The sequence below is a fragment of the Arvicola amphibius genome, chromosome 2 (assembly GCF_903992535.2).
Source record: "Arvicola amphibius chromosome 2, mArvAmp1.2, whole genome shotgun sequence".
NCBI classification, from domain to species: domain Eukaryota; kingdom Metazoa; phylum Chordata; class Mammalia; order Rodentia; family Cricetidae; genus Arvicola; species Arvicola amphibius.
Window position 1 is genome coordinate 178,504,461 of NC_052048.2, and position 25,324 is coordinate 178,529,784.

Genomic DNA, 25,324 nt, shown 5'->3' on the forward strand with positions numbered 1-25,324 from the left:
TTACTTTCTAACATGCTTTTTCTGGACTTTTTGTTTTGTTTGTTTGAGATGGGGTTTCTCTGTGTAAGAGCTCTGGAACTTGCTTTGTAAACTAGACTGACTGGAAACTCACAGAAATTGTTCTGCCCCTGCTTCCTAAATGCTGGGATTAAAGGCATGCACCACCATCACCTGACTTTTCTAGACCTTTTTTTTTGAAGGGATACTTTTGGGGATACATTTTTATAATTGAGTTTTGTTTGCTTTTTTTTCTTCTAAAAATAAAACCAAGAAACAAGTTTTCTCCCTCGTTTGGGACTCTTATTTTACTGGCTGTTTCTGATTTCTAACCATACCTTTCCGAGATGTTCCAATTTTTACTTCCTTTTTAAAATTTTTTATTTTGTGTATATGGGTGTTTTGCCTGCATGTATGTTGGTGCACTACTGTTGTGTAGTGCTTGTGGAGGCCAGAAGAGGATTGGAGTTTAGAGATGGTCATGAGCTACTTATGTGGGTGGAATTGGCCCAGGTCCTCGAGAGAAGCTTGCTCTTGATGGCTGAGCAACCCCTCCAGCCCCTGGTTTGCTGCAATTTTCTTAATTTCTTATAGGTTATTTCAACGAGGAACATTTTTCATCTTCATTTTGCTTGATTGCTCCGAAGTTTTTATTATGTTAGAATATTATTTTTCCTTCAGTATTTTCTGGTAGGCTTTCTTTCATTCTTTGTTTTTTCCTGGTAGATAAGGGAGGAGGAGGAAGGGATGGGTAAGTGTAGCTTTGACCTCTGGCATTCAAGGCCCTGCCTTTAAGACACAAGGTATTTTTACAGATTGTCACTTTTACTTTTATGGAGATAGTACAACATTTTTCCCCCTTCCCATTTCTTTGTCTTTATGTCTTTGTTTTCTGAAGAGGACTCTATTAGTATTTACAGTTATGTGATTTGAAGGCTGTGTCACTTAGACCTCTGTTCAATGAGTTCTCATTTTTTTTTTTTTTTTTTTGCTTTGCAGAGCCCCCTTTCCCCCGTTCCCTGCATGTTCTTTTCTGGGTCTATCTAACAGAGTTAGAGACTATTAGACACCCAGGATCAGCATGTGAATATTGTCCAGTTCCCTTAGAAATTTCCTGTGTTTATCTACATCTTGGAGCCCATAAAGGACATTTTCTGACTTTACCCAGTTCTCAGATTGTTTGCTGTTGCCAGGATTTGATTTTATTCATTCCTTTGTAAAGAATAGACTTTTTACGTAAGTAGCTTCTTCTAATTAATGTAATTAGCATTTTCCAGAGGAGTGTGTGTATGTTAAGTTTTATACTCCATTTGAGAACTCTAATTTTTTTTAACATTTGCTACAGGCAGTTATTTCTGTCCCGCCAGCCTGCTCCCAAATAAATGCATGGAGACTTCTTATTAATTATGAAAGCTCTGCCCATGGCTTAGACTTGTTTCTAACTAGCTCTTATAACTTAAATGAACCCATTTCTAATCATCTATGTGTTGCCACATGGCTTGTGACTTTTACTTCTCTTCTTGCATGTCTGTTTTGTCTCATCTGCTGGGGACTCTACCCTTCTTTTCTTCCCAGAGTGTTCACCTGTCTGGCTCTCCTGCCTATACCTCCTGCCTAGCTAATGGCCTTTTAGCTTTTATTAAACCACTCAGAAGGTGCCTTGACAAAGACATATCTTCACTGTATACAAAGAGATTACTCCACAACTGCTTGCAGCATTGTATGATTATCTTATTTATAGCCCTACTTGTTTACCTTGTTATCATTTGAATGAGAAGGGGACACTGTGTCCATCCTGTTCATCCTCGCCAAATTATCCTCTTCTACTATCATCCCTTTTAAAACTCTAAATTCTGCATATGTGAGAAAATGTGCATATCTGTTTTGTGAGTATGGTTATTTCACTCCTTGTTTTGAAAATATATTTGGGGGGGGGGGCATAGTGGCTCATGGCTGTGATTGTAGCAGTTGGAAGGCTTATGTAGAAAAATTCCTAGGAGCCGGGCGGTGGTGGCGCACGCCTTTAATCCCAGCACTCGGGAGGCAGAGGCAGACGGATCTCTGTGAGTTCGAGGCCAGCCTGGTCTATAAGAGCTAGTTCCAGGACAGGCTCCAAAGCCACAGAGAAACTCTGTCTCGAAAAACAAAAAAAAAAAAAAAAAAAAAAAAAAAAAAAAAATTCCTAGGAATTAAAGCTCAACCTAGGCTACAGAGGTTGAGTTTTCTGTTTTCAAAACCAGCCAGCTAACAGTCAGTGTACGTATTTGTGGAATTCAGTGTGCTTCAATACAAGTATGCACTGTGTAATGCTTAGATCATAGGAATTGCCTTGCCTGGCAGCTCAGACAGCTGTCATTTTTGTTGTTGGAAACATTCAAATTTCTAATGACTTTCAATATTAAATCTTGTAATCGGTAGTTGTTCTACTCTGCTTTATTGAACATTAGAAGGTATTCTTCCTAACAGACTACATCCCTGTACCTGTTAACTGTGCTCTCTCCATCCTTCCTTTCTCCACAGTTCCCACAGGCCCTGGTAACTACTGTCTTTCTCTTTATTGAGATCAACTTGTTTCCTGTGTGCTGTTGTATAGGATGAAGATGATGCATGCTACCCTGAATGAAGGATGTGACAGCTTCATATATGAATGCTGTTTTCTTATAATACTTGATTTCTTACATGTATAAGCAATGTTTGCCCTTTACTTACTACTATGTAGTGAACATTTTCCGATGATTAATTAAATCAGGTTTTTTGTATATAATTGTTACTCAGTGTTGTGTAACATAAACATGTCATATTTTACCTAATCTCAATTGTTAGGCTTCTTACAAATTGCTGTTAAATTGTGTTATGATTATTGTGAATGATTAATACCTTCTAGATAATTTTGTAGGTTAAGTTCTAAGAAGTAGTTAGATTCCGTGGCTTTAGATTCTTATTTAGGTATATATATTTAGGCAGATCTATTTTTCTGTGTTCAGTTTCTAAATTTATACTTTAAAAGAGAATAGTTTATACCCATATTATCATGGCTGTTTTCATCATTTTCATTTTACAACTATGCATATTTGTATTGTTTTTGTTTTTGTTGTAGAGTATGTTAGAATTGTTTCCTGAAAATTAATTTACATACCTACCAGCAAAACAGAGTATCAGTTTGCTAGCTTTAGCAGTTGATGTTTTAATTCAGAAATATATGTTTTTGATGATATGGCTCCAGTTGTTAAGGGCAAATGTATGTTTTGAATCCCCAGTGTTTAGATTAATACTGGCTTTATATGTTTGAGATTTTGCCTTTTATTATGTGATTTTTTTTTTTTAGATTTAAGTAATTTAAATGTTTAGATTTTTATTTACTTTTTGTATTTTGTTTCCTGTGTTCTCATTGATTTCTTTTTAATTAATTTTGAATTCTATATTTGCCTTAATCTTTGTGGAATATGTAAATGAAAGTAGTTCTTTTTTATGGTCTTCTTTTAAAAATTTCTTCACTTGGGGCTAGAGAAATGGCTCAGTGGTTAAAGAGCACTTGTTTATTTTACGATGGACCTGAGTTCAGTTCTTAGTACCCACATCATGGCTTAACAACTGTCTGTAACTCTAGTTCTGTGGTCTGTTCTCTGTGAGCACCAGACATGCACATTGTGTGCATGCAAACATGCAGGCAAGCACCCAGACACAAATTAAAAATAAATCTTTAGCTGGGTGGTGGTGACAGATGCCTTTAATCCCAGCACTCTGGAGGTAAAGGCAGGCGGATCTCTGTGAGTTCAAGGCCAGCCTGGTCTACAAGAGCTAGTTCCAGGGCAAGCTCCAAAGCTACAGAGGAACCCTGCCTTTAAAAGCCAAAATAAATAAATAAATACATAATTTTTTTTAAAGCTATTTACTCATCTACTTGTTATAATAAATCTATCATTTGTGGTAGTATTTAAATAATTATATAATTCATTCACTCATTAAGCACTCTGTAGATATACAGCTAACATTCTAAAAATATATTTTCATTTTAGAATAATTACAAACTGCAGAAAAGCTGCAAAGATTATTTCCCTTAAGCAGTTTCTCCTACTGCTAATGGTAAATTTGTCACAGCAAAGATACAAACATTGATATGTTACTATTAACTAAACTTTACATTGTTTTTGGATCTCACTACTTTCCCCAGAAATGTTTGTTACTCATCTAGGGTCCCATTCAAGACACAGCATTGCCATTCAGTTGCCTTGTTTCCTTTCACTTCTTGATTCATGACAGTGTTACCAGTTTTCCTTTTTTGTTGGTGTTATTTTGTTTGTTTGTTTTCTAAATTTTTAAAGGTATGTGTATTTTGTTTTATGTATATGAGTGTTTTGGTGACATGTATGTACTATATGTGTGTCCAGTGCCTGTGGAGGTCAGAAGAGCACGTGAGGTCCCCTGAGCTGGGGTCATGGATGGTTGTAATCCTCCGTTTGTGAGTGCTGACAATTAAATACTAGTCCTCTACAAGAACAATTTCTTTTAATCACTGAGCCATCTCTCCATCCCTGCTTTTTTTTCCCCACTTAACAGTGTTTGGAAGAATCTTAGTCATGTATTTTACTCAAAGTTTTTCAGTTTGAGTTTGTGTGATATTTTTCTTATTGCTGTATTAGGGTTATTTGTAGTGGTATGGACTCTGGGTATTATTTTATACTTCTGTTATAACCACATACTGCCGCCTTTATTTTGTTCCTATTCTTTTCCAGCTTCTTTCATACTTCTCGGTTGGCTCCTTCTTGGCCAAGTATTCTTTTCAATGGTTTTTTTTTTTTTTTTTTTTTTTTTTTTTTTTTTTTAAATCTTGAGTTTACTAGAGGCATTCTGTACTGCTACTTTTTTAAAAAAAAATATTTATTCATTTTATATATGTGAGTGCTCTGTCAAATTTATGCCAGAAGAAGGCAACAGATTCTGCCATAGATGGTTGTGGTTTCCCATGTGATTGCTGGAAATTGGACTCGGGACCTCTGGAAGAGCAGCCAGTGCTCTTAACCTACGATGAGCCATCTCTGCAGCCCCATTTGTATTTCTTTTTATGGTTTCTATGCTATTCTCATTCAAACTGCAAACACAGAATAACTTTGTGCTAGTTTCAATAGTTTGATAATAGTGGGTTATTCCCTTTTTGCCCATTGATTTTCACTTACTATTTTAACAAATTGCTTCTTTTTTCTTTTCTTTTCTTTATTCCAGGAACATTTTAGTGGATAAACCAAATGATCAGTCTTCTAGATGGTCTTCAGAGAGCAACTATCCTCCCCAGGTAAGATTACATGTAACATCTGAGACTGTTTAAAAGTCAGAATAGATGGGCACTTGCTCAGTTGGTATCAGTTATCTAGCTAAAACCCATTGAGGATTTTGTCTTCGGGATTGTGAGCTACATTTTCTTTTTGGTCTATTAAATTTTTATTTTTTGATTAAAACAATGTGGGATTTGATGAGACATTTTTACTTCTTCCTATTGAAAATTTAAATTCTAATTTTTATATATTAATAAGGATGCAAAATTAAGTTTTGTTTTGTTCTTTAAAAAGACTCACGAGGAAAATGTTAGACAAGAACTGACTGGAGTGCTTGTACTTGTCCTGGTCTGACCCAAAGTTATGTTATACTTAAATCATTCTGAAAGTATTTAGGAATATTAGTAAGTTGAACTTTGAGGGCCCTTTTGAAAGAAGTCAACATAGTTTGTTACATTATTGTTCTTGTAATCTTTTAAAAATTACGTTTCTTGTTTGTTCATGTGTGTGTGTGTGGAGTGTGAATGTAGAGTGTGAGTGCATGTGTGCATGTGGAGATGGGATGGTGGATTATGGGAGCCAGCTCTCTCCTTCAAGCACCTTTACTGGCTAAGCCGCGCTGGCTTGGTTTGCTATGTTAAAATAGTCTATGTAGAAGGTGTTATGGCCAGAGCCGTACTCTTTTTCATTGGTAAGTATTACTCTCAATAAAAAGGATCATTCTTTCATTATACACTTTCAGCGTATGTGCTTAGTGTGTAATAGGTACATATATAATGACTATGTCCTTGAAGGTGTGATAAAGTAGGTGGGTAAACAATGCAGTAGAATTCATGGGAGCCTAGTTTCTGTACTTAATGTACCTTTATACTTGGAAAGTTTTTACTAGTTATCTGTGTTTTCATGTGCTTTAGCATTTCTCTGTATTTTGAGATGCTGCTTTATTGTTACGTGTATACAACAATTTGTTTATTCTCCTTTTTATGTACATGTGCTTTTTCTTTTTCAATTTGTGTAATTATGAATAAATCTTACATAATAGTTCTCTAAGATTAAAGGGTAATTCATATTTTCATTTATTTTTGATAACTATTTAAATATATAATTGTACTTTAAGTCAGGGGTACTTTATATGAAATTATAAAAGGTGTTGCTTTACAGCCTTATGCAATGACCTGACACATTTAAATTTAGTAATTATTGTTAGTATTAAGTATTTTTAATTTATAATTCATGGGTGACTAATGATACTGAGCATTCCCCCTCTGCTCACTTATTAGCTGTTCATTTAGGACTTTTTGGGGGATGGTCAGGGAGGGTCCTAGAGATGGAATTCAGGGCCTCACATATGCTAGGCAAGTCTTCTAACACTGAGTCACACCTCTCCTCTGCCTTGATTAGTTTTTTAATGAATTATTTTACCCATTTTTAAAAAACAACAACATTGCTTCTCTTTGAGTATTGAGCTCTGGAGGTTGCTTATATATATCTTGTGCATGAATCCTTTTTTGGGTTTCTTTTTGTGTGTAGCTTGACAATTCATTTCCTTAGCATTGTCTTTTATTCGTCTTTTAACAGTTACTGGTGTATACTACTACTATACTTAAGATATAAACATATCTGTTACCTCCAGAAATTTTTCTTATACCGTTTCTAGTCACCAGCCTCGTCTGTTTCTAGGCATCCACTGACTGGTGTCCTCTTTCCCTGTCCGTTGCAGTTTTTAGTTTCGATAGTTCTCATCTTATCCTGTTCTCACTCAGTTTTATTTCCTTCCTTTCCTTTTTTTAAAAAAGAGTCTACAGATTGGCATGCCAATGTGTGCCAGCTAAATCCACACAAAACCTGAACCTGAGAGAACTTGGAAAGGAATTCTAGACACAAAAAACAAAGTTTAGCCACATTTTTTTCATATAGGCTCTGTTTGCTGGTGGCAAGCAGAGACATGGCTACTTTACAAGGTTTCCTGACTCAGCTTTAGTAGCAAAAACTGCACGGCCTCTTTTAAAAAAGGCTTCCTGGTTTGTGCTGGCAGAACAAACTCTAGCTCTTTTGGGAGGTCCTGCACTTAAATGGGGTCTGTCAGTAGCATGTTACAAATTGTTTAGTTGTGCAACATAGAACCACTAAGTCCCTGGAGCTGGGGTGCTGTGTGTGGCTTGCAAAGGTGGTAAACAGACCTCTGCCATTTTGGACTGGACAGAGCCAAAAGGCAAAGCAGCATTAGTCCTAGGCATGCTGCTTAGCAGTTTAAGAAGCGGTCCTGGTCAGAAAAGGATTTCAGATACACAGTAGGACAGATTCAGACATAAAAGACCTCTATACGAGACACAGTGTGTTTAAAATGTACGTAGGCTTGGGAGAGAGAGGAAAAGAATATAGACAGTTATAAAAAAAGAAGTAAAGTCTTTAAAGAGACAGTAAAAGTAATATAAAAGAGTACAAACGGACTTAGATTAGAGTTAAGTAAGCTACGTACAGATGGCGTATACACAGAGTATGGATTATGGATAACTATTGTGTTTAAATTTCTTGACTGTGAAGGAGCTAAGTCAGAGAGACATTTCATTGTATGGGCTGTTAACGGTAAACCAACATATATATTTTAAAGGTATCTTAACTTCAAAATATGGGTCTAAGGATATGTTGCTTTGGAAAAGGAGGTTCTACTTTTATTTTCACAGAAGATGAAAACCTCTGGATTCCTTCCAGACTAGTGTGCTTTGATAGGCCAAGACTCCACCCTTGAAAGGTCACCATGAACACCCCCAAAAATTACTTTGTCCAACAAAAAACAGGAAGCAGTTTGGAGGGAACTACACTCAAATTCTCAAATATTGTTTATAATTTTTTTCTTTTTACATTTAAAGGGGGATATGCTATAGAGATGAATACTTTGCATTGATATGGATCTTGGTCTATTGATACAAATTTAAGGTCATTTTTGTTACATGTATATTTCTGCTCTTGATTAAGGTATTATGTTTGTACAGCTCATTTAAAAATGTAATGTATAAGAAATACAGGTTAATAGATAGTCATCTGTAATAGTCAAGTTTGTAGTCATATTAGTTAGGTTTTCTAGATATATAAAGCTATATTTCAGTTAGATAATTTTCAAACCTTTCAAAGACCCATGGAATATGATATTTTTAAAATGTTTTAAGAATTTAAAACTTTTCATGACAATGAGACCCACCTGCTCCTGGCGGCACAAATCTAGTTAAGAGAAAGATAGGCATTAGGAATTTGCTAGCCATTTGGGCAAGAAACTGCTCTTGCTTGGACTGCTTGATGTTGTGCTGTATGAACTGGACATGCAGGACCCTCAGAAAAATGACTGCTGAACTTACGTAAAGGTAAGATCGTCCTTTGGGTTCTGGCTTCATAAGAGAGTCTGCCAGTCATTCAAGACACAGAAGAGAGTGACTGACAGACAGCCAATATAGGCGGAACTGATTCTGAAATTTCCTGCTTCATGGAAAAGTCTGATGGATATTATGGACCAGTAGGCTGAAAATCGGATGCGCCAGTGTTGCAGAAGAACTCTGCGTGACTGTCCAGGCAGCGAGATGTTTCAGTTCTAGAGTTTTGCAAGTTGCTTACAATGCATTTCCTGTTAACTTAGGTAATATTATATCCTTCAAGGGACTTTGATGGAGTTGAAGACTAGCTATTTATAGTTACAGTTTTCTTTAGTTATGATAAAAGGTAAAGTAGATATAAATATTGTAACTATAATTCTTGCTTGATACCTGTTTTGTTATATGTAATTTTACTATATTAAAATTAAAACCTTCCTTTTTATTTAAACAGAAAAAGGGAAATGGTGTGGGAAGTCCTTTTGTATATGTGTTATTTTTATTGGTTAATGAATAAAGCTGCTTTTGGCCAGTGGCTTAACAGAGTAAAGGCAGGTGGGAAATCTGAACAGAGATGTAGAGAGAGATTAGGCAGAGTCAGGGAGAAGCTATGTAGCCGCCACAGGATACAGATGCCTCCACTGGAGCCCATCAAACCTTTGCTGGTTAGGCCACAACTTCATGGTGATGCTACTACTTCAGTTTCCTGAGTGCTAGAATTACAGACATGACTCAACATACCAGAATGTTATATAAATGATATAATGTGTGCTTTTGTTTGATTTATTTGTCAAAATAATTATTTTAAGATTAATCTTGGCAACACACCTCTGAAACTGTATGATACCTTCTGGAGTTCGGGTTAATTCAGCTACTTCATCCATAAATTGGCACTACTTATTATCTCCATGACTAAATTTACACACTCCTAACTGAACCAAGACTAGCTAAGGCAGGAAACACCTAACAGCAAACTAAATATTTATTCAGTGTAGGAATGCTAGAAACTCATTCCAAAAGTTAGGCACTCACTTGCAGAGATTTCTGGATATCATACCAAAGCCAGAACTAGAACCTGATCTAGATTCAGAGTCAGAGCCAAAACAAGATTCAGACCCAGGTACTGATCTAGAGTCCTCAGATACAGAGCACATAGGATGGAGACTCAGAGAAACTGATAGCACAAGACAGCCTTCTGGGAACTAGAAAAGAAATGTGGGAGATGCCAGATGGAGCTCAACAGTTAGGGCAAGTCTACCCCTGGATAGTGTCTATTTTTGTAATTTGTAGAGTTTGATGCCTTGAAAAAGCTTTGTTTTTTGACACAGGGTTTCTCTTTGTAGTCTTGGCTGTCTTGGAACTCATTCTGTAGACCAGATTGGCCTGAAACTCGGAGATCCACCTGCCTCTACCTCCTGGGTGCTGGGAATAAAGGTGTGTGCCACTACTGCCTGGCTACATTGAACAGTCTTTTAACAGAGGAAAGTGATACCTCAACCATGCTGCCACCTAGTCCTTCCCCTAAATTGCAGACAGTACCATTGAAAAATGAAAGGTAACCTTCAATCAGCAGTAACAACTAACAATTAAGTTTCTAATTTAAGTTTCAACTCAAAAACAATAGGTCACACAAAAACCAATATAATTTGCACCCCCCAAGGTACAATCCTGGCATAATGGCCACCAGTGAGAAAGAATAGCCTAATCTGAAAAGATAAAGCTTACTTCATGTTCTACAGTGATGATCTACCTGCCAAGACATGCCTGTTGGTACAGTAGCTGCAGAAATGTCATGGAGTGAACCTTAGAAAGAAAGATTCCTGATTGGATTTAAGGCCTGCTCCACAGGTATGACATCATTATCAGGAACAGGAACCTTTGATTAGATAGGGTACAGACCCTAGGAGAGAATCTATTACTACTACTCTGCTAATGGACATAATATTAAGTTGACTCCTGATGACTTGTTATACCCATAAATTAGTACATCTGTCAACTCTTATCAGAGAAGATGCTTTTTGTACTCAACAGTGATAAACCTGAGATCTACAATGGTCATGGTGCAGAGAGTAAGAGATTGAGACATTCGTATAGCAACCCCTTCTCCCAAGGCTTAGGAATCATTTGGGAAGAGGGGACAGAAAGATTGTAAGAGCCAGAGTCAGTAGATGACTAAACGGAAGCAGAATTCACAGTGGTTAGAACAGCTTCAAAAGACCTGTGTAGGCTAGGCAAGCCCAGTTACAACATGGAGAGGAGAGGTGGGCATGAAGTCCCACCTCTGACTAAGGAGCTGTTGGTAGTTGATAGCTGCTGCTAGGAGAGGAGCAGTTATTTTTCTTTAAGGTATGGCCCTTGTTAGGTGGACCATCCTCTAGTAAAGGCCACACATCCTAGAGTATATATGCAGCGTAAACTGTACTTGATGAGTTTAGAAAAAGAGGATACAAGTTGGGTGGGTAAGGACGGATCTGGGAGAAGTAGGGGTATGTAGCTATAATAAAAACGCATTGTACAAAATTCTCAAAGAACTAATAAAAAATGAGAAAACCTGAAAACACAAAAGAAATGAGAGATTTGTCCAACAAGGAGACGTTACAGTTTTCAACATTGATACATGCACTGAGTACAAGTGCACTCGTTTTCATAAGACACACTTTGCTAGGTTCAAAGACACCGTTTGACTCCATGTTTGTTTTGTTTTTCAAGACAGGGTTTTTCTGTGAGCTCTGGCTGTCCTGGAACTCACTCTGTAGACCAGGCTGGCCTTGAACTGACAGAGATTGGCCTGCCTGCCTCCGGAGTGCTGGGATTAAAGGTGTGTGACACCACTGCCTGGCCTCTCTGTCATTTGGGTTCATGTCAAAAAGTAAATTGAAGCATCTGGATCATGACATCATATATCAAAAGGACTTAACAAATATTGATAGAACATTCTTTCTTAAAACTGCAGAATACAAATTCTTCTCAGCAGCCCATGGAACTTTATGTAAAATTTTATATTAGAAAATAGAAATCTGAATAATTATTGGAGAATAGAAATAATTCCTTGTATTCTATCTGATGACAGTGAAAAATTACAAAACAACAGTTAAAATGACTGTAGAACATATACAAACTTATTAGAGGTCTAACAACATGCTATCAAAAAGAAATAAAAATATTTTAAAAATCGAGTGGGCCTAGTGGTGGCAGTACATGCTTTTTTCTAGCACCCTGGGGCCAGAGGCAGGCAGATCTCTGTGAGTTTGAGGCTAGCTTGGTCTACCGAGCGAGTTCCAGGATACGCTCCAAAGCTACACAGAGAAACCCTGTCTCAAAACAAACAAATCAAGTGAAAATGGTAAAAATGAAACACAATGTACCAAGTCTATGGAATAGAATGAAAGTAGTCCTAAGAAAGAATATTGGAACTCTTAGTGCCTACATTAAGAAATTAGAAAGACCTTATAATTTAATGCTACATCTTAGGGTTGTAGAAATAAGAACAAACTAACTGCCCCCCCCCATCTTAGTTAGCATTTCTGTTGCTGTGACAAAACACCATGACCAAAAAGCAATTTGGGGAGGAAAGAGTTTATTAGCCTTACACTTCTAGATCCTAGTCCATTATTGGAGGAAGTCAGAGCAGCAAACACGGTAGGAACCTAGAGGCAGGGCCTGATGCAGAGGCCACAGAGTCGTGCTGCTGGCTGGCTTGCCCACTCTGCTTTCTGACTCGGACTGCCAGCCCAGGGATGGCACCACCCACCGTGGACTGGGCCCTCCTACATTGATCATCACTAATTGAGAAAATGCCTTAGCTGGATCTCATTGAGGCATTTCCTCAACTGAGGCTTTTTCATCTCTAAACACAAAACTCCAAAATCAGTAGATAAAAAGAAATTCTTAAGAACATGGAGACATGGCTTAGGAGCCAAGAGCTCTTGCTGTGTAGGCATGAAGCCCTGAGTTCAGGTCTCTGCTCTCACTATGTTCCTGTGTGCACACTAATTACAGGTCTGGGGGACCGTGGACAAGAGGACCACTATGGTTTGTTGGCTGCTAAGCCTGGTTGAAAAAAATTGAGCTTCAGGTTTAAGAAGTGATTGATCTTGCCTCAAAGAAGTAAGGTGGAAATTAATAGAGGAGGTCACCTGACGTCTTCTAGGCTCTTTACACTACCTCCCCATACACACAAAAATAAGTAAAAAGTTAAAGGCAGAGATTAATGAGAAACAAAAAACAAAAATAGTACAAAAAAAATCACTGAAACAGAGTTGGTTTTTTGAAAGGATAAACAAGATTTATAAACTCAGACTAAATGACCAAAAAAGGTATCCCAACTTTATAAAATTAGAGATGGGAAAGGGATGCTTTAGGAGTGTGTGCTCACTGGCTATGCTGACATACGTTTGTAGCCCAGCACTCTGAGGGAGGCAGAGGCAGGCCAGCCTGGTCTACATAGTGAGATCCCATCTCAAAACCAACATACATATGTATGTACAAGTGTGTGTTCTGCTAAATTGGAAAAATCTAAAAAGAATGATACATTTCTATGTTCATCAAAATTGAGCTACCAAAACTGAACTATGATGAAATAATTTAACCACTTCTGTTACAAGCAGTGAGATTAAAGTAGTAATAAAAATAAATCTGACTAGAAAAGTACAGTCCCAGTTTGGATTCACTGGTGAGTTTTACCAGACCTCCAAAAAACTAAAAGTAATTCTTCTGAAACTCTTTCATAAAGTAGGAAATGAAGAAACACTACGAAACTCTTTATTAAAGGCAGTATTATATTACTCTGATAACTGCTAACAAAATCATAGAAACACATAATTAGATAAGTTTCCCTAAAGCACTGCAAAATTTCTTAGTAAAGTGCTCACTGAGTGTAGACACTCATAAGAAAGACCATCATGATGATGAGGTTGGCTTAGTTCAGAGATGCTGGGAGGGTTCCACATATAGAGATCAGTACATGTAGCATGTTACATGAATGGACTCAAAGACAAAAATCATATGATTGTCTTATCTTTTCCTGATAAAAATCCTGAAGTGGGAGCTGGATAGATAAATGGATCAACTATTAAGAGTATAACTGCACTTACAGAGGATCTGGGTTCAATTCCCAGATCCATGTGGCAATTCACAGCCTTCTGAAATTCCAGTTATAGGGGGTTCCATCACCCTCTTCTGGCACCAGGCACACTTTTAGTGCACACATATGCATGCAGGAAAAACACCCATAGATTTTTTTTTAAGAGGAACTGGGAACAGAAGGAACATGTCTCAGTATTTAAAGGCTGTACAACAAACTTATAGCCAACATTATACTAAATGGGACAGAACTCAAAACATTTCCACTAATATCAAAGAACAAACTAAGGGTGTCCATTTTCATCGCTTACTCAGTATAGTATTGGAATTCTTAGGTAGACAAGAGAAACAAAAGGCATACAAATAGGAAAGATTTGAGGATGAAAGATTCTGTATATAAGATACTATAGGCTGTACCAGAAAACTCTTAGTACTGACAAACATTTTGAGCACAATGTCAGTCTGTGAAATCAGTAGTCTTCTTTTAGACCAGTACACATTGAGAAAGACATTAAGGAAACAGTCCTGTTTACAATTCACACCCATGATCTTGAACTAAATCTAACCAAGGATGTGAAAGACCTAGAAGATGAAAAGACACCTGAGCTCATGGACTGGAAGAATTGTGCAAATGGCTGTCTTAACAAAAGTAGTCTACAAGATTGAATGAAATCCCAATCAAAAGGCCAACATCATACTTCATGGAAATATAAAGAGCAATCTTAAAATTTATTTGGAAAAAAAAGTCTTCAGATATCCAAATCAATCCTGTCCTCCCTACCTCCAATAAAAGAAAGAGAGGGAGGGAGGGAGGGAGGGAGGGAGGGAGGGAGGGAGGGAAACAGTCAAGCAAGCAGAGACATCACCACATCTCATTTCAAGGTATTACAGAGCTAAAACTAAGCATGGTATTAGCACAATCAGAAATATAGATCAGTGGAACAGAATAGAACATCTAGATGTAAATCCATGCAGCTACAGCCACCTGGTTTTTGACAAAAATGCTAGAACTAGTCATTGGAGAAAAGATAGACTCTAACAAATGGTGTTGGGAAACTGGCTATCTGCACGAGAAACTTTATGGTATGTACACCTGAGAATACCCAGCCAAAGCTAATGCCATAAAGATTTACTTGGGTTTTCGTGGAATGCTTCAAAGTTTTAATATAAATGACATCTAAATATTTTATTCTAAGAAATAAATTTTGATAAGTTTTGATTAATTTTAAGTGTATAGTAATATATGTAATGTATATAATGAGATTTTGATCTGCCAACTTCATTTCATGGAAGTGGGTGATTGCTATTTTTGCATTGTGATCTCACTTGGTTTTTCTAGTCTGGTTATGTCTTCTTTTATATAATTCACTGATTAGAATTTACATTACTTTGGCTTCTTTTCAGTCTGTTTTCAACATTCAGAAGAATGTAATTGGTGGCCTCTGTTGAGTGAAGAATGGTAACTGTCATTATAAGGGTGTTGTATAATTATTCCTTAGCTTTTAAACAAAACAAAACAAAATCTTCCAGCCAGCCATCCTAAGATGGAAGTTATTATTCTGTTAAACTGTCAAAAGTTATAATATTTAAAGTTTGGTATATGTTTTAAGCAGAGGGTATAGTTTTGTTGTTTCTTTTTATTTTCTTCCCCAGTACTTGATTCTGAAGCTTGAAAGGCCTGCTATAGTTCAGAATATTACATTTGGAAAGTATGAGAAAACCCATGTCTGCAATTTGAAGAAATTCAAAGTCTTTGGTGGAATGAATGAAGAAAATATGACAGAACTGTTGTCTAGGTAGGCTTGGTTGTGGGGAAGAAAGGACTGTCTTTGAAACACACTGCAGATTTAGTTTACTTTCTTTATAGCTGAACCTGTGTGCCCTTTCCAAGGAAGGAAAGAAAGAACATTTCTCTGGCTTTATTCCTAGTATCTTTGTTAACACTGTGACCTAAGCTGATAGGGGTTGTTTGTTTCATTTTTTATTTATTTATTTATTTATTATGTATACAATATTCTGTCTGTGTGTATGTCTGCAGGCCAGAAAAGGGCACCAGACCATATTACAGATGGTTGTGAGCCACCATGTGGTTGCCAGGAATTGAACTCAGGACCTTTGGAAGAGCAGGCAGTGCTCTTAACCACTGAGCCATCTCTCCAGCCCCTTGTTTCATTTGTTTTTTTTTTTGTTTGTTTGTTTGTTTTTCGAGACAGGGTTTCCCTGTAGTTTCTAGAGCCTGTCCTGGAACTAGCTCTTGTAGACCAGGCTGGCCTCGAACTCAGAGATCCGCCTGCCTCTGCCTCCCAAGTGCTGGGATTAAAGGCGTGCGCCACCACCGCCCGGCTTCCCTTGTTTCATTTTTTAAAATTACCAGATACTAGTTAAAATTATTAAATAAAGGAGAAAGAAACAAATCTTTCTTTCTTTTTTTTCCTATTCATAATTTTGATCTCACAATAATTTTAGAAATGCTTTCTACTCTAATGAAAATCTCTGGGCTCAGTCCCTATCACTTCTAGTGCAAACCACCCATTTGTGGTGGAAGGATAAAAACCATGACTATTGGAAAATATAAACCTTACACAAAATATGAGTTGTCTAATCCAAAATAGTAGTCTAAGATTTTACTGTTAGAGATGAAAAAGGAGAAGGTTCAGTAAATGAAAACAAAACAGAATGTGGCAGCATGTAACATTGTTTGCCATTTGGAAAGAGCTCAGAAAATGGAGTTCTAAAGCAATTACATCCCAGCATGATGAAAAGTCAGATAGCCAGTGGAGAGAGCCATGAATATTAGAATGTATTTGTGACATGGTAATCACATTAAGAAAATACTGAAGTAAATACTAGTTGTGTGCTCTATTTTAAGTCATAGAAGTATTTTAGGGAGTAAGGTGGTCTGATGATAAGGGATTTTCCTGTAAACACTTGTATCAGTTTTTTTATTGGTTAAAAAAGAGGTGATATGGGTTAGTGTTTACTTAGGTTCAAGGAGATGCTACTAAATGAATTTAGCAGACCAAGATTGCCTTTGAAAATTTGTGAATGATAAAAAGATAATTAATAAATAATTCTTTGATAAATTCTAATATTTGGCCTTGTTGAACTTGTTAGATATGAATGGTTTTTAATTCCTTTCCTACTACTTGAAAATTTTTCAGATTAAGTTAATTATACACTAAATTTCCATACAGCTAACCCCATTCTTTAGTTAATGTGGACCATTTTTCATTAGCTTTTGTATAGTTTTGAAAAGCACAATAGTATGCAGTTAATTTGGATATACACATTTTGACTTATGTTTTCATGTTCTGTTATTTGTTTATATCATATTGTATATGCAGTGTGAGCACTGATTTAAAGCTTAACATCTGAGTGTAAGAGCAGAGTGTCTTAGTGTGTTTACTAAATTGTGAAATCATATTTGATAACATGTAGGTTTTTTTCTCCCCCACCCAACAGTGGCTTGAAGAATGATTATAACAAAGAGACATTTACCTTGAAACATAAAATTGATGAACAGATGTTCCCTTGTCGATTCATTAAAATTGGTAAGGTTTTAGTGTTTTGGAATTAAAATAGTTTTTTAGTGCCTTTCGTTCATAGACTCTAGTGTATGGACCAGATTCTCTAGGTCCGTCTGTTATAGTTTTTTTAATTGGAGTGTTGCTGCACTAGTTAGTTTGTGCACTGGTTTTGACTGCTTTTGTGCTCCAAAGTAGAGGTGAATAGTTTAAAGAATCACATAGCCCACCAAACTGAAAAGATTTCTGTTGGCCCTTTACAGAAATGTTTGCTGACCGTTGCTTTATGAATTCATTATTAAATGACAGTAATATAGTGAGGATGTTTTTTCAAAGTGTTTTCTCTTTTGAAAGGGTTCTTACAAGATTTTATAGGATTGTTGTGATCTGATTGCCTTTTAATCATGCATGGAGGTTTCTCATTTATTCTAGAACTGTCAGCTGAGCACAAATACTGATGAGTTTACCAAGTTGCTGTAGTGTGATCATTGCTTTGTTCTTGTCTATTTCACCTTTTCCATGACATTCTGGTTAAACTTGTCAATCTCATGGTTCAACAGTGATACTCAAACTACAGTTCAGAAATACTGTCTTAAGGCATATGCTTAATAACAAGTGTTATGAAAGTGCTTGCAATACATCCTTCAGGCTAGGCTTGTTAAGTTATGTGTTCCTCTAGATTTGGTACTTAGAGGGCAGGGATGTTAAGGAAGGACTGAGCCTTTGGATTTCTATCTCTACCTCACGCCTTTAGAAGTTTTTTTTGTTAAAATTGGAATCAAAGAAATCATATTTATTATTGAAGAACAATGATTAATTCCAGAATCCCACATTTTGATTTTTGAGAATTTTTTTTTGGTAATAATAATAATAGTGTTCAAGAGTAGACTCAAAGGGAATCATGGAGACCCTCAAGACTATGGTAGTAATTATTGTATTTATTCAAGTCCCAACAAAGTATTGATTTATTAAAGTCCTTTTTAAGTACTTGTGTTGCAGTTAAATTTCTTCTGTATAACTGGTAGTTGAACAGTAATATCGGACAACCAGTCAAGTCGTTCAGACAGCCATGCCATCCTCAAGTGACCGTTTTTTTCTTACTGTCAGCTTTTTAAATTAGATTTCATTTTTACTTTATGCATATGTTTTGCCTTCATGTATGTTCATCATGTACCATGTGTCTAGTGCATGAGAAGCTAGAAGAGGGTATCTGATCCTCTTGAACTAAAATTATGGATGTTTGTATTGGGAACTAAACCTGGGTCCTTTGGAAGAGCAGCAAGTGTTCTTAAACTGCTGAACCATTTTCCACCCCACCCCCACTCCCACTGTTCTGGTTAAGACATCTAGTGTAGTATTGATTAGTAGAGAAACTGGCTTCTTTGTCTTGTTCTGACTTGAACAATAGTATTTAATATTTTCTCAGGTTTAATGTTTAAGACGTAAGGTGATTTTTAAAAGTAATTGAGCATATTTTTTCCTTTTGGCTTTTCTTTCTTTTCTTTTTTTTTCTTTTTTTGGTTTTTCGAGACAGGGTTTCTCTGCAGCTTTTTTTAGAGCCTGTCCTGGAACTAGCTCTTCTAGACCAGGCTGGCCTCGAACTCACAGAGATCCGCCTGCCTCTGCCTCCCGAGTGCTGGGATTAAAGGCGTGCGCCACCACCGCCCGGCTCCTTTTGGCTTTTCTTACGGTGGTAAATTGCATCACTATATCTTTTTTTTTTAATCAGATCATCTTGTAGTCTTTGAAGGAAGTCTTTTTTTATAAAGAAAATCTACGAGATATTTTTTATTGTTGCTTCTTTTTGCTATTATTTAGGTATTAAGAATAGTTGAGATTGACTTTTTTCATATTTGAGATTGAGTATTTTTTCTTTGGCTTTGTTTTCAGGATTATATATTGATAAATAGTTGAAGCTTTAATCTATACTGGGATACAGTTCTAAAATATTATCTGCTGGGGGCTGGAGAGATGGCTCAATGGTTAAGAGCACTGACTGCTCTTCCAGAGGACCCGGGTTCAATTTCCAGCACCCATATGGTGGCTCACAACTGTCTGAAGATCCAGTTGCAGGGGATCTGACACCTTCACACCAATGCACATAAAATAAAGTTAAATAAACCATAAAAATATTTCAAAAATATATTATCTGCTGTATGTAGGATCAGTAGTGTCTGTTCTATTATCTAGTTTGGATTTTATTTAGAAGTAGATGTATGATGGCTTTGAAGTTAATTACAGTTTTTGTTAACTAAGAAAATGTACCTTTACTCAGATTTGTTTTTTAATATCATGAACCATCTTTTAAAAATTAAACACTAGTTTCTAAATGCATGTTTTTGTTGTTGCCCTTTTGAGTCAGAGTTTCACTGTGTAGCCCAGAAACTCTTGTTCCTCCTGCCATAGCCTCCTGAAGACTGAAAATGCAGGTATGGGGGTGTGTGCAGAGATTTTGATGAATAAATCCATATAGACTTAAACATTAGTAATTTTACTTCTTTGAAACTTTATTTGAACTATATTAATTTTTTCCCTCTTTTTGCTTTTCCTCCTAAAGTTCCACTTCTTTCCTGGGGGCCCAGCTTTAATTTTAGCATCTGGTATGTTGAGCTTAGTGGCATTGATGACCCTGATATAGTGCAGCCCTGTCTGAACTGGTACAGCAAGGTAGGACTGCTTTACAATTAGATTTTGATTCCTAGTGAAGAAGACGTGCCAATTTCTTTGTTGTGACCAATATGAAATGTTGGGAATAATAGTAAAAATTAAGATTAATCAGTTAACATTTTAAAGCATTATAGTTGTCATCTGCTCAGCATTCCTAACTCATTTAAATCGTTATCATTTTACGAGATGGAATTGTCAATCCTTATCATTTCATAGATGAGGAAATGGAGCGGAGAGGCTCACAAATTTGTAAAGTGCTTGAGCCAGAATTTGGACTCAGGCAGCAGGGCTCTACAGTTTGCTGTTATTTTATTATATTCACTTAGCCCTCAATTTGATTTTTAATATAAAATGATACAAATATTTTGAATACAATTTTTGCTGGGTTACTTTTACAACCTGATACAAATGTTAATATTTAAACATGATTGAAATGCCTGAAGGCAGCAGGATAGTTAAATATTGTTCTTTAATAGAACTGCGGTTATATAGATATTTAATATTAAATCTGTTTTTGATGCCCAAAGCGGGAGAGGAGGGGAGGGCAGGTGAAATTAGTGGAGTTACAGAATCACTCTGGTTATTTGATGAGGTTACATACTGATAATTATATTGTATAAGCAATAGGGATTTGATTTGATAACCTTTGTTTAGTTGAGAAGTGAGGTAACTATAAACTGGCCATTCTTCAAGTATTTTGGGGTTTTATTTTTCTTATTCCAGGGTAATACTTATAGGTAAATAATTGTTTTTCATTTTTTTAAATTGTCATACAGTGTTTCTTTATAATTTTGTTTTCTTCTTTTTATAAAACAATATGCTTTGAAAATTTGAGGTAATCCCAGCACATATTTTTGTGTTTTTTTTAAATTATTGTTTGTTTTTAGATTATTTTTCTGAGTTTATATTTATTTCTGGTATTAACCTTGTTAAAGAAAATGGTTTGTAAATTGAGTGCTCACTTTCAAATTCATGCTGTCCTTCTCTTAGCATCTGCATTGTGATGCTATTAGTTGCAGTCCTGGGAATTGCAAAATTTATAGCCTTAAGGGTTTTTAATGTAGAATATGTTGTCTTTGAACCCCTCCCCCCCCCCAAAAAAATTTAGGCTTTTGGATTATGTCTGGTTTTATCTCCTTTAGTAACATACTTATAATCTTGGGCAAATTGTTACAGTATCATTAAGCTTCAGTTTTACTACTTGACAGGTGAAAATAATGGTAACTAATGAACAAGATTAACTATAGTGCTTGGTAATTAGTAAATGTTCAGTTTAGTTATTTTTATTGTTACTGTTTCCTACAGTGGCAGCTAAGCAGATTTCCTTTCTTCCTTACTTTTCTTGTGTTCTAGTAGTACCGCGAACAAGAAGCCATTCGCCTTTGCCTAAAACACTTCAGACAGCACAACTATACAGAGGCTTTTGAATCCCTGCAAAAGAAAACCAAGATTGCACTGGAACATCCAATGTTGACAGATATGCACGACAAATTGGTCTTGAAGGGTGACTTTGATGCTTGCGAAGAGTTGATTGAAAAAGCTGTAAATGGTAAGAAGCTTAGAAACTTGGATTATTAGGATAATTTCAGTGTTTGCAGGAAACTTTCAAAAAGGATGTATGCTGCTTACTCCGCTATTACTCTTTTTTATTTTTCCTGTGTTTTTATTCTGTAATGTTCGTTAGCTCCTTGGAGTAGGGAATTCTTTTATGTAAGATAAGTTTATACTATTACAGGGATTTAAAAAAGTAATAGAAACAGATTTGAACTCATTTACCTACATTGAATTGTCATTCTGGGAAACTAAGCACTTAACTAATAATAAATCAAGTGAGAAACAATTTTTTGATGTTATGTTCTATTATCAATGATTTGCTCCTTTAAGTAATTTTTTTTAATGGTCAGTATTCTCTCTCATTTTTTCTTTTTTAAGACAGGGTTTCTGAGTAGCCCTGCCTATCCTAAAACTCATTTTGTAGACCAGGCTGATCTCAAACTCAAGATCTGCCTACCTCTGCAGGTTTGTATTTATATTCAATAATTATTAGTAAATGTAACAGACAAGGAAATTTGCTTTAAAATGTTTTCCTCTATATTATGAATGATGCTACATAATCTTTCATTTTCTTATAGAATTTCTGACTTTCATAAGTGACCTATAATCTGGCTTCAACAAATATATATAACATGATGATGAGATGCTTTAGATTTGAATATTTAAGGTCTCATAGTTATTTGAAGTAAAAAGAGGACTCTGTTATCTTTTCCTCCTTTTTGTTCTTCCACCGTGGTTTTCACAGTAACAGGAACATTATAGACCTCAGTAGAGAGCTTGTGGAGGACTGGAGTGGGACTCGTTGCTGGAATGCTTGCTTAGCATACTCAGAACCATGGAACTTCAGCATTGCATAAACTGGGCCTGGTAACCCAGCAACGGGGAGAGTTGAGGCAGGAGGATCAGTAGTTGAGAGTCATCTTCAGCTACATAGCAAGTTTCAGGCTTGCCTAAGTTATGGGAAACTCTGTCTCAACAAACAAATTTGTAGAGTTGAATTCAGTATATTTTTATATAAAGAATAAGGAATAATTATGTATTTTAATCCTTCCCTTTCATATATCTTACTCTCCTGCTGTATTATCCATTCTTACTAGGTGCTTGCATTATTCAGATATTGTGTTGGGTATTTTATAACTAAGGAAATCAGAAGTCATACTTTGCTACTTTATTTTATAAACTCCTAAAATCAGTTGCTTCCAGCTCAATTGTAAGATACGTTAGCAAAGATACCTCCAAGCCTTGTACATTGTTGTTATTTAATTGATGATGCTTATTCTTACAAATAAAGAAGTGATAGCTTTGAAATGGAGTATGCTTCAAAACACTGATAATCCATATCAAACAACTAAATTGCTACCAATGAAAATACATAAATTTGTCTCCATTTCTAAAAGTTAGTTTATATATTTTTCTAATAAGTATTAGAGAAGCATATAGGTAATTTTATGATTTTGGCTTTGGCTCATTTCACATCTTTATCACTAAGGCATCTAATTTTGTTGTGTTGGTGATATAAAGTAACAGCAAGCACCATGTGTAATTTCACTGCTTGTTAGGCTAATGATATTTGCTGTTTACAACTATCTCTTCAGTTGTGTGCTCCGTTGGTTAGGAGAAGCTGTTCAAAGCACATGCAAACTATAGTTACTTGTGCTTCTGACTCTAGACAGGGAGCCTGGTTTAGCAAAGCAGTTGTAACTGAAACTTAGAGCTACATCATCTTCTTTGCCTTGGAACACTAGGTTAGTAACTATTCCTTTCAGGGTTGTTCACTTTGCTGCTGACTTCGCTGATGATGATTTGTTGAACAAATAAGGAAAAGAACAGTGCAGAATATTTTGGCTTCTCTTCCACTGAAAACATAGATGAGGCCAAGAAGTTTTTGCTCACTGGATAGGAAAGTAGGACACAGAAGCATCTTTTATCAGGCTCCTTACAATGGAGCAAACAGAAACTTCTTTCAGGACATTTAATGTTCTCATTAATATTATCTTAAGTGTGATTTTCATTTGAATATTTCTTCTTCCTTTTTTCTAACACCTGTCTAAAATTTTCATGTGTGAATAAGACTAAATTTTATAAAAACCAGATAAGGTTATTTTGTCACACACATACACACACATATATGACATTGTAAGGTATACATACTTGGAATGGTTACTTTGATATGTGTTGACGTAGATGTGTATATGCTCACCTGCCTGATACCACCACCACTGTTATAGTAACAAACGTTGACAGTCCCTAAATTTTTCTCATACTGTTTTGTAATCTAGCCTTTCTGCAATGTTTCGTCCATCCTTAGGCAACTACGTATTTACTTTCTGTCACTATAGTGAGTTTGCATTTCTATAACTTTATGTAAACAGATTATACTCTTAGACTTCTTTTAGTTGACTTAACTATTTGGAATTTCATCTAGATTGTTACACCCATCTATATTCATTTTCTTACTGCTAAGCAGTACATGATATAGATATATTAGTTTTCTTCTACATTCATCTGTTGATGGATATTTGGATTACCAGCACTTATGGGCTGTTGCAAGTTACCATTGCTATGAGCATTTGTATGTAAGTCTTTGTGTGGAAACACACTTTCACTTTTTGTTTTTTTATTTTAAATTAATTTTTTAATTTTATTGATTTTTATTGAGCTCTGCATTTTTCTCTGCTCCCCTCCCTGCCTCTCCCCTCCTCTTCAACCCTCTCCCAAGGTCCTAATTTACTCAGGAGATCTTGTCTTTTTCTACTTCCTATGTAGATTATATCTATGTATGTCTCTCTTAGGGTCCTCGTTGTCTAGGTTCTCTGGGATTGTGGTTTGTAGGCTGGTTTTCTTTGCTTTATGTTTAAAAACCACTTATGAGTGAGTACATGTGATAATTGTCTTTCTGGGTCTGGGTTACCTCACTCAAAATGATATTTTCTAGCTCCATCCATTTGCCTGCAAAATTCAAAGTTTCGTTATTTTTTTCTGCTAAGGAATAGATTTACCGTGTGTCATGTTGTATGTGTATTTTAATTTTTTTAAATTCTCAGTTCCTCAGTATTGCTGTTTTATATCCACACAGTAGTATATAAAAATTCCAGCTGTGTGACAATAATAAGATGAGGTCATGAAACTGAGAGTGAATAGGAGGGCATGGGAGGAGTTGGAGGGGAAAAGTTGTTGGTGGAAATAATGTCAATGTAGTACTCATGGTTGAGATTCTAAAAATAAATGAAATAAAATGATAAATGTAAAAAAACCACAATTGACCAGTTGCCCATCTGTCAATTATTGTAACATCTGTCAATAATTTTGAATATTGGCTATTCTTAAATATATATACGTGTGTGTGTATATATATGTTTTCTGGTTTTAATCTGTATTTTTGTAGCAATTGATGATACTTAGCATATTTTCATATACATTTTTATCTTTGTATCTTCATTGTTGAAGCATTTGTTTGTATCTTTTACCCATTCTTGTAGTGAATTGTTTTCCTAAGTCTGCATTTGGGGATTTTTTTTCTATCTGGAGACAAGTTGTTTATTAGAGGGAGATTTTTGGTTTTGAGTGTAGCTGTTAACAGCTGAGTCATAGCTCCAGCCTTATTGGAGATACATAAAGGATTTGAAAATATATTTGTTTCAGTATGGGGGAAACAAGATTCTACTGGTGTATGATAAAAAATGTCATAATGAAACCCACTATTTTGTTCAATAATATATGCTAATAAAAAACAGAAAATAAGAAACTATATTTTCACAGTATCTGGTGGTACACTATGCCTGTAATCTCTGTACTTAATGGATGGAGGCAGGACAGACATAGAGCAAGTTAGAGGCCTGTTTAAGAAACATGAGACTTTGTCTCAAAA

At 35.9% G+C, this 25,324-nt stretch overlaps 1 protein-coding gene across 2 annotated transcripts in view; it reads left to right on the forward strand.

Moving 5' to 3' along the window:
• Mkln1 (muskelin 1) overlaps positions 1–25,324 on the forward strand; it is a 127,914-nt gene that overhangs the window by 37,649 nt on the left and 64,941 nt on the right. For both annotated transcript variants that reach the window (XM_038320221.2, XM_038320222.2), the window contains 5 exons: positions 5,218–5,287; positions 15,365–15,507; positions 17,174–17,262; positions 19,793–19,902; positions 21,259–21,451. In XM_038320221.2, the coding sequence (XP_038176149.1) occupies positions 5,218–5,287; positions 15,365–15,507; positions 17,174–17,262; positions 19,793–19,902; positions 21,259–21,451 (605 nt within the window). The remainder of the gene's footprint in view (positions 1–5,217; positions 5,288–15,364; positions 15,508–17,173; positions 17,263–19,792; positions 19,903–21,258; positions 21,452–25,324) is intronic.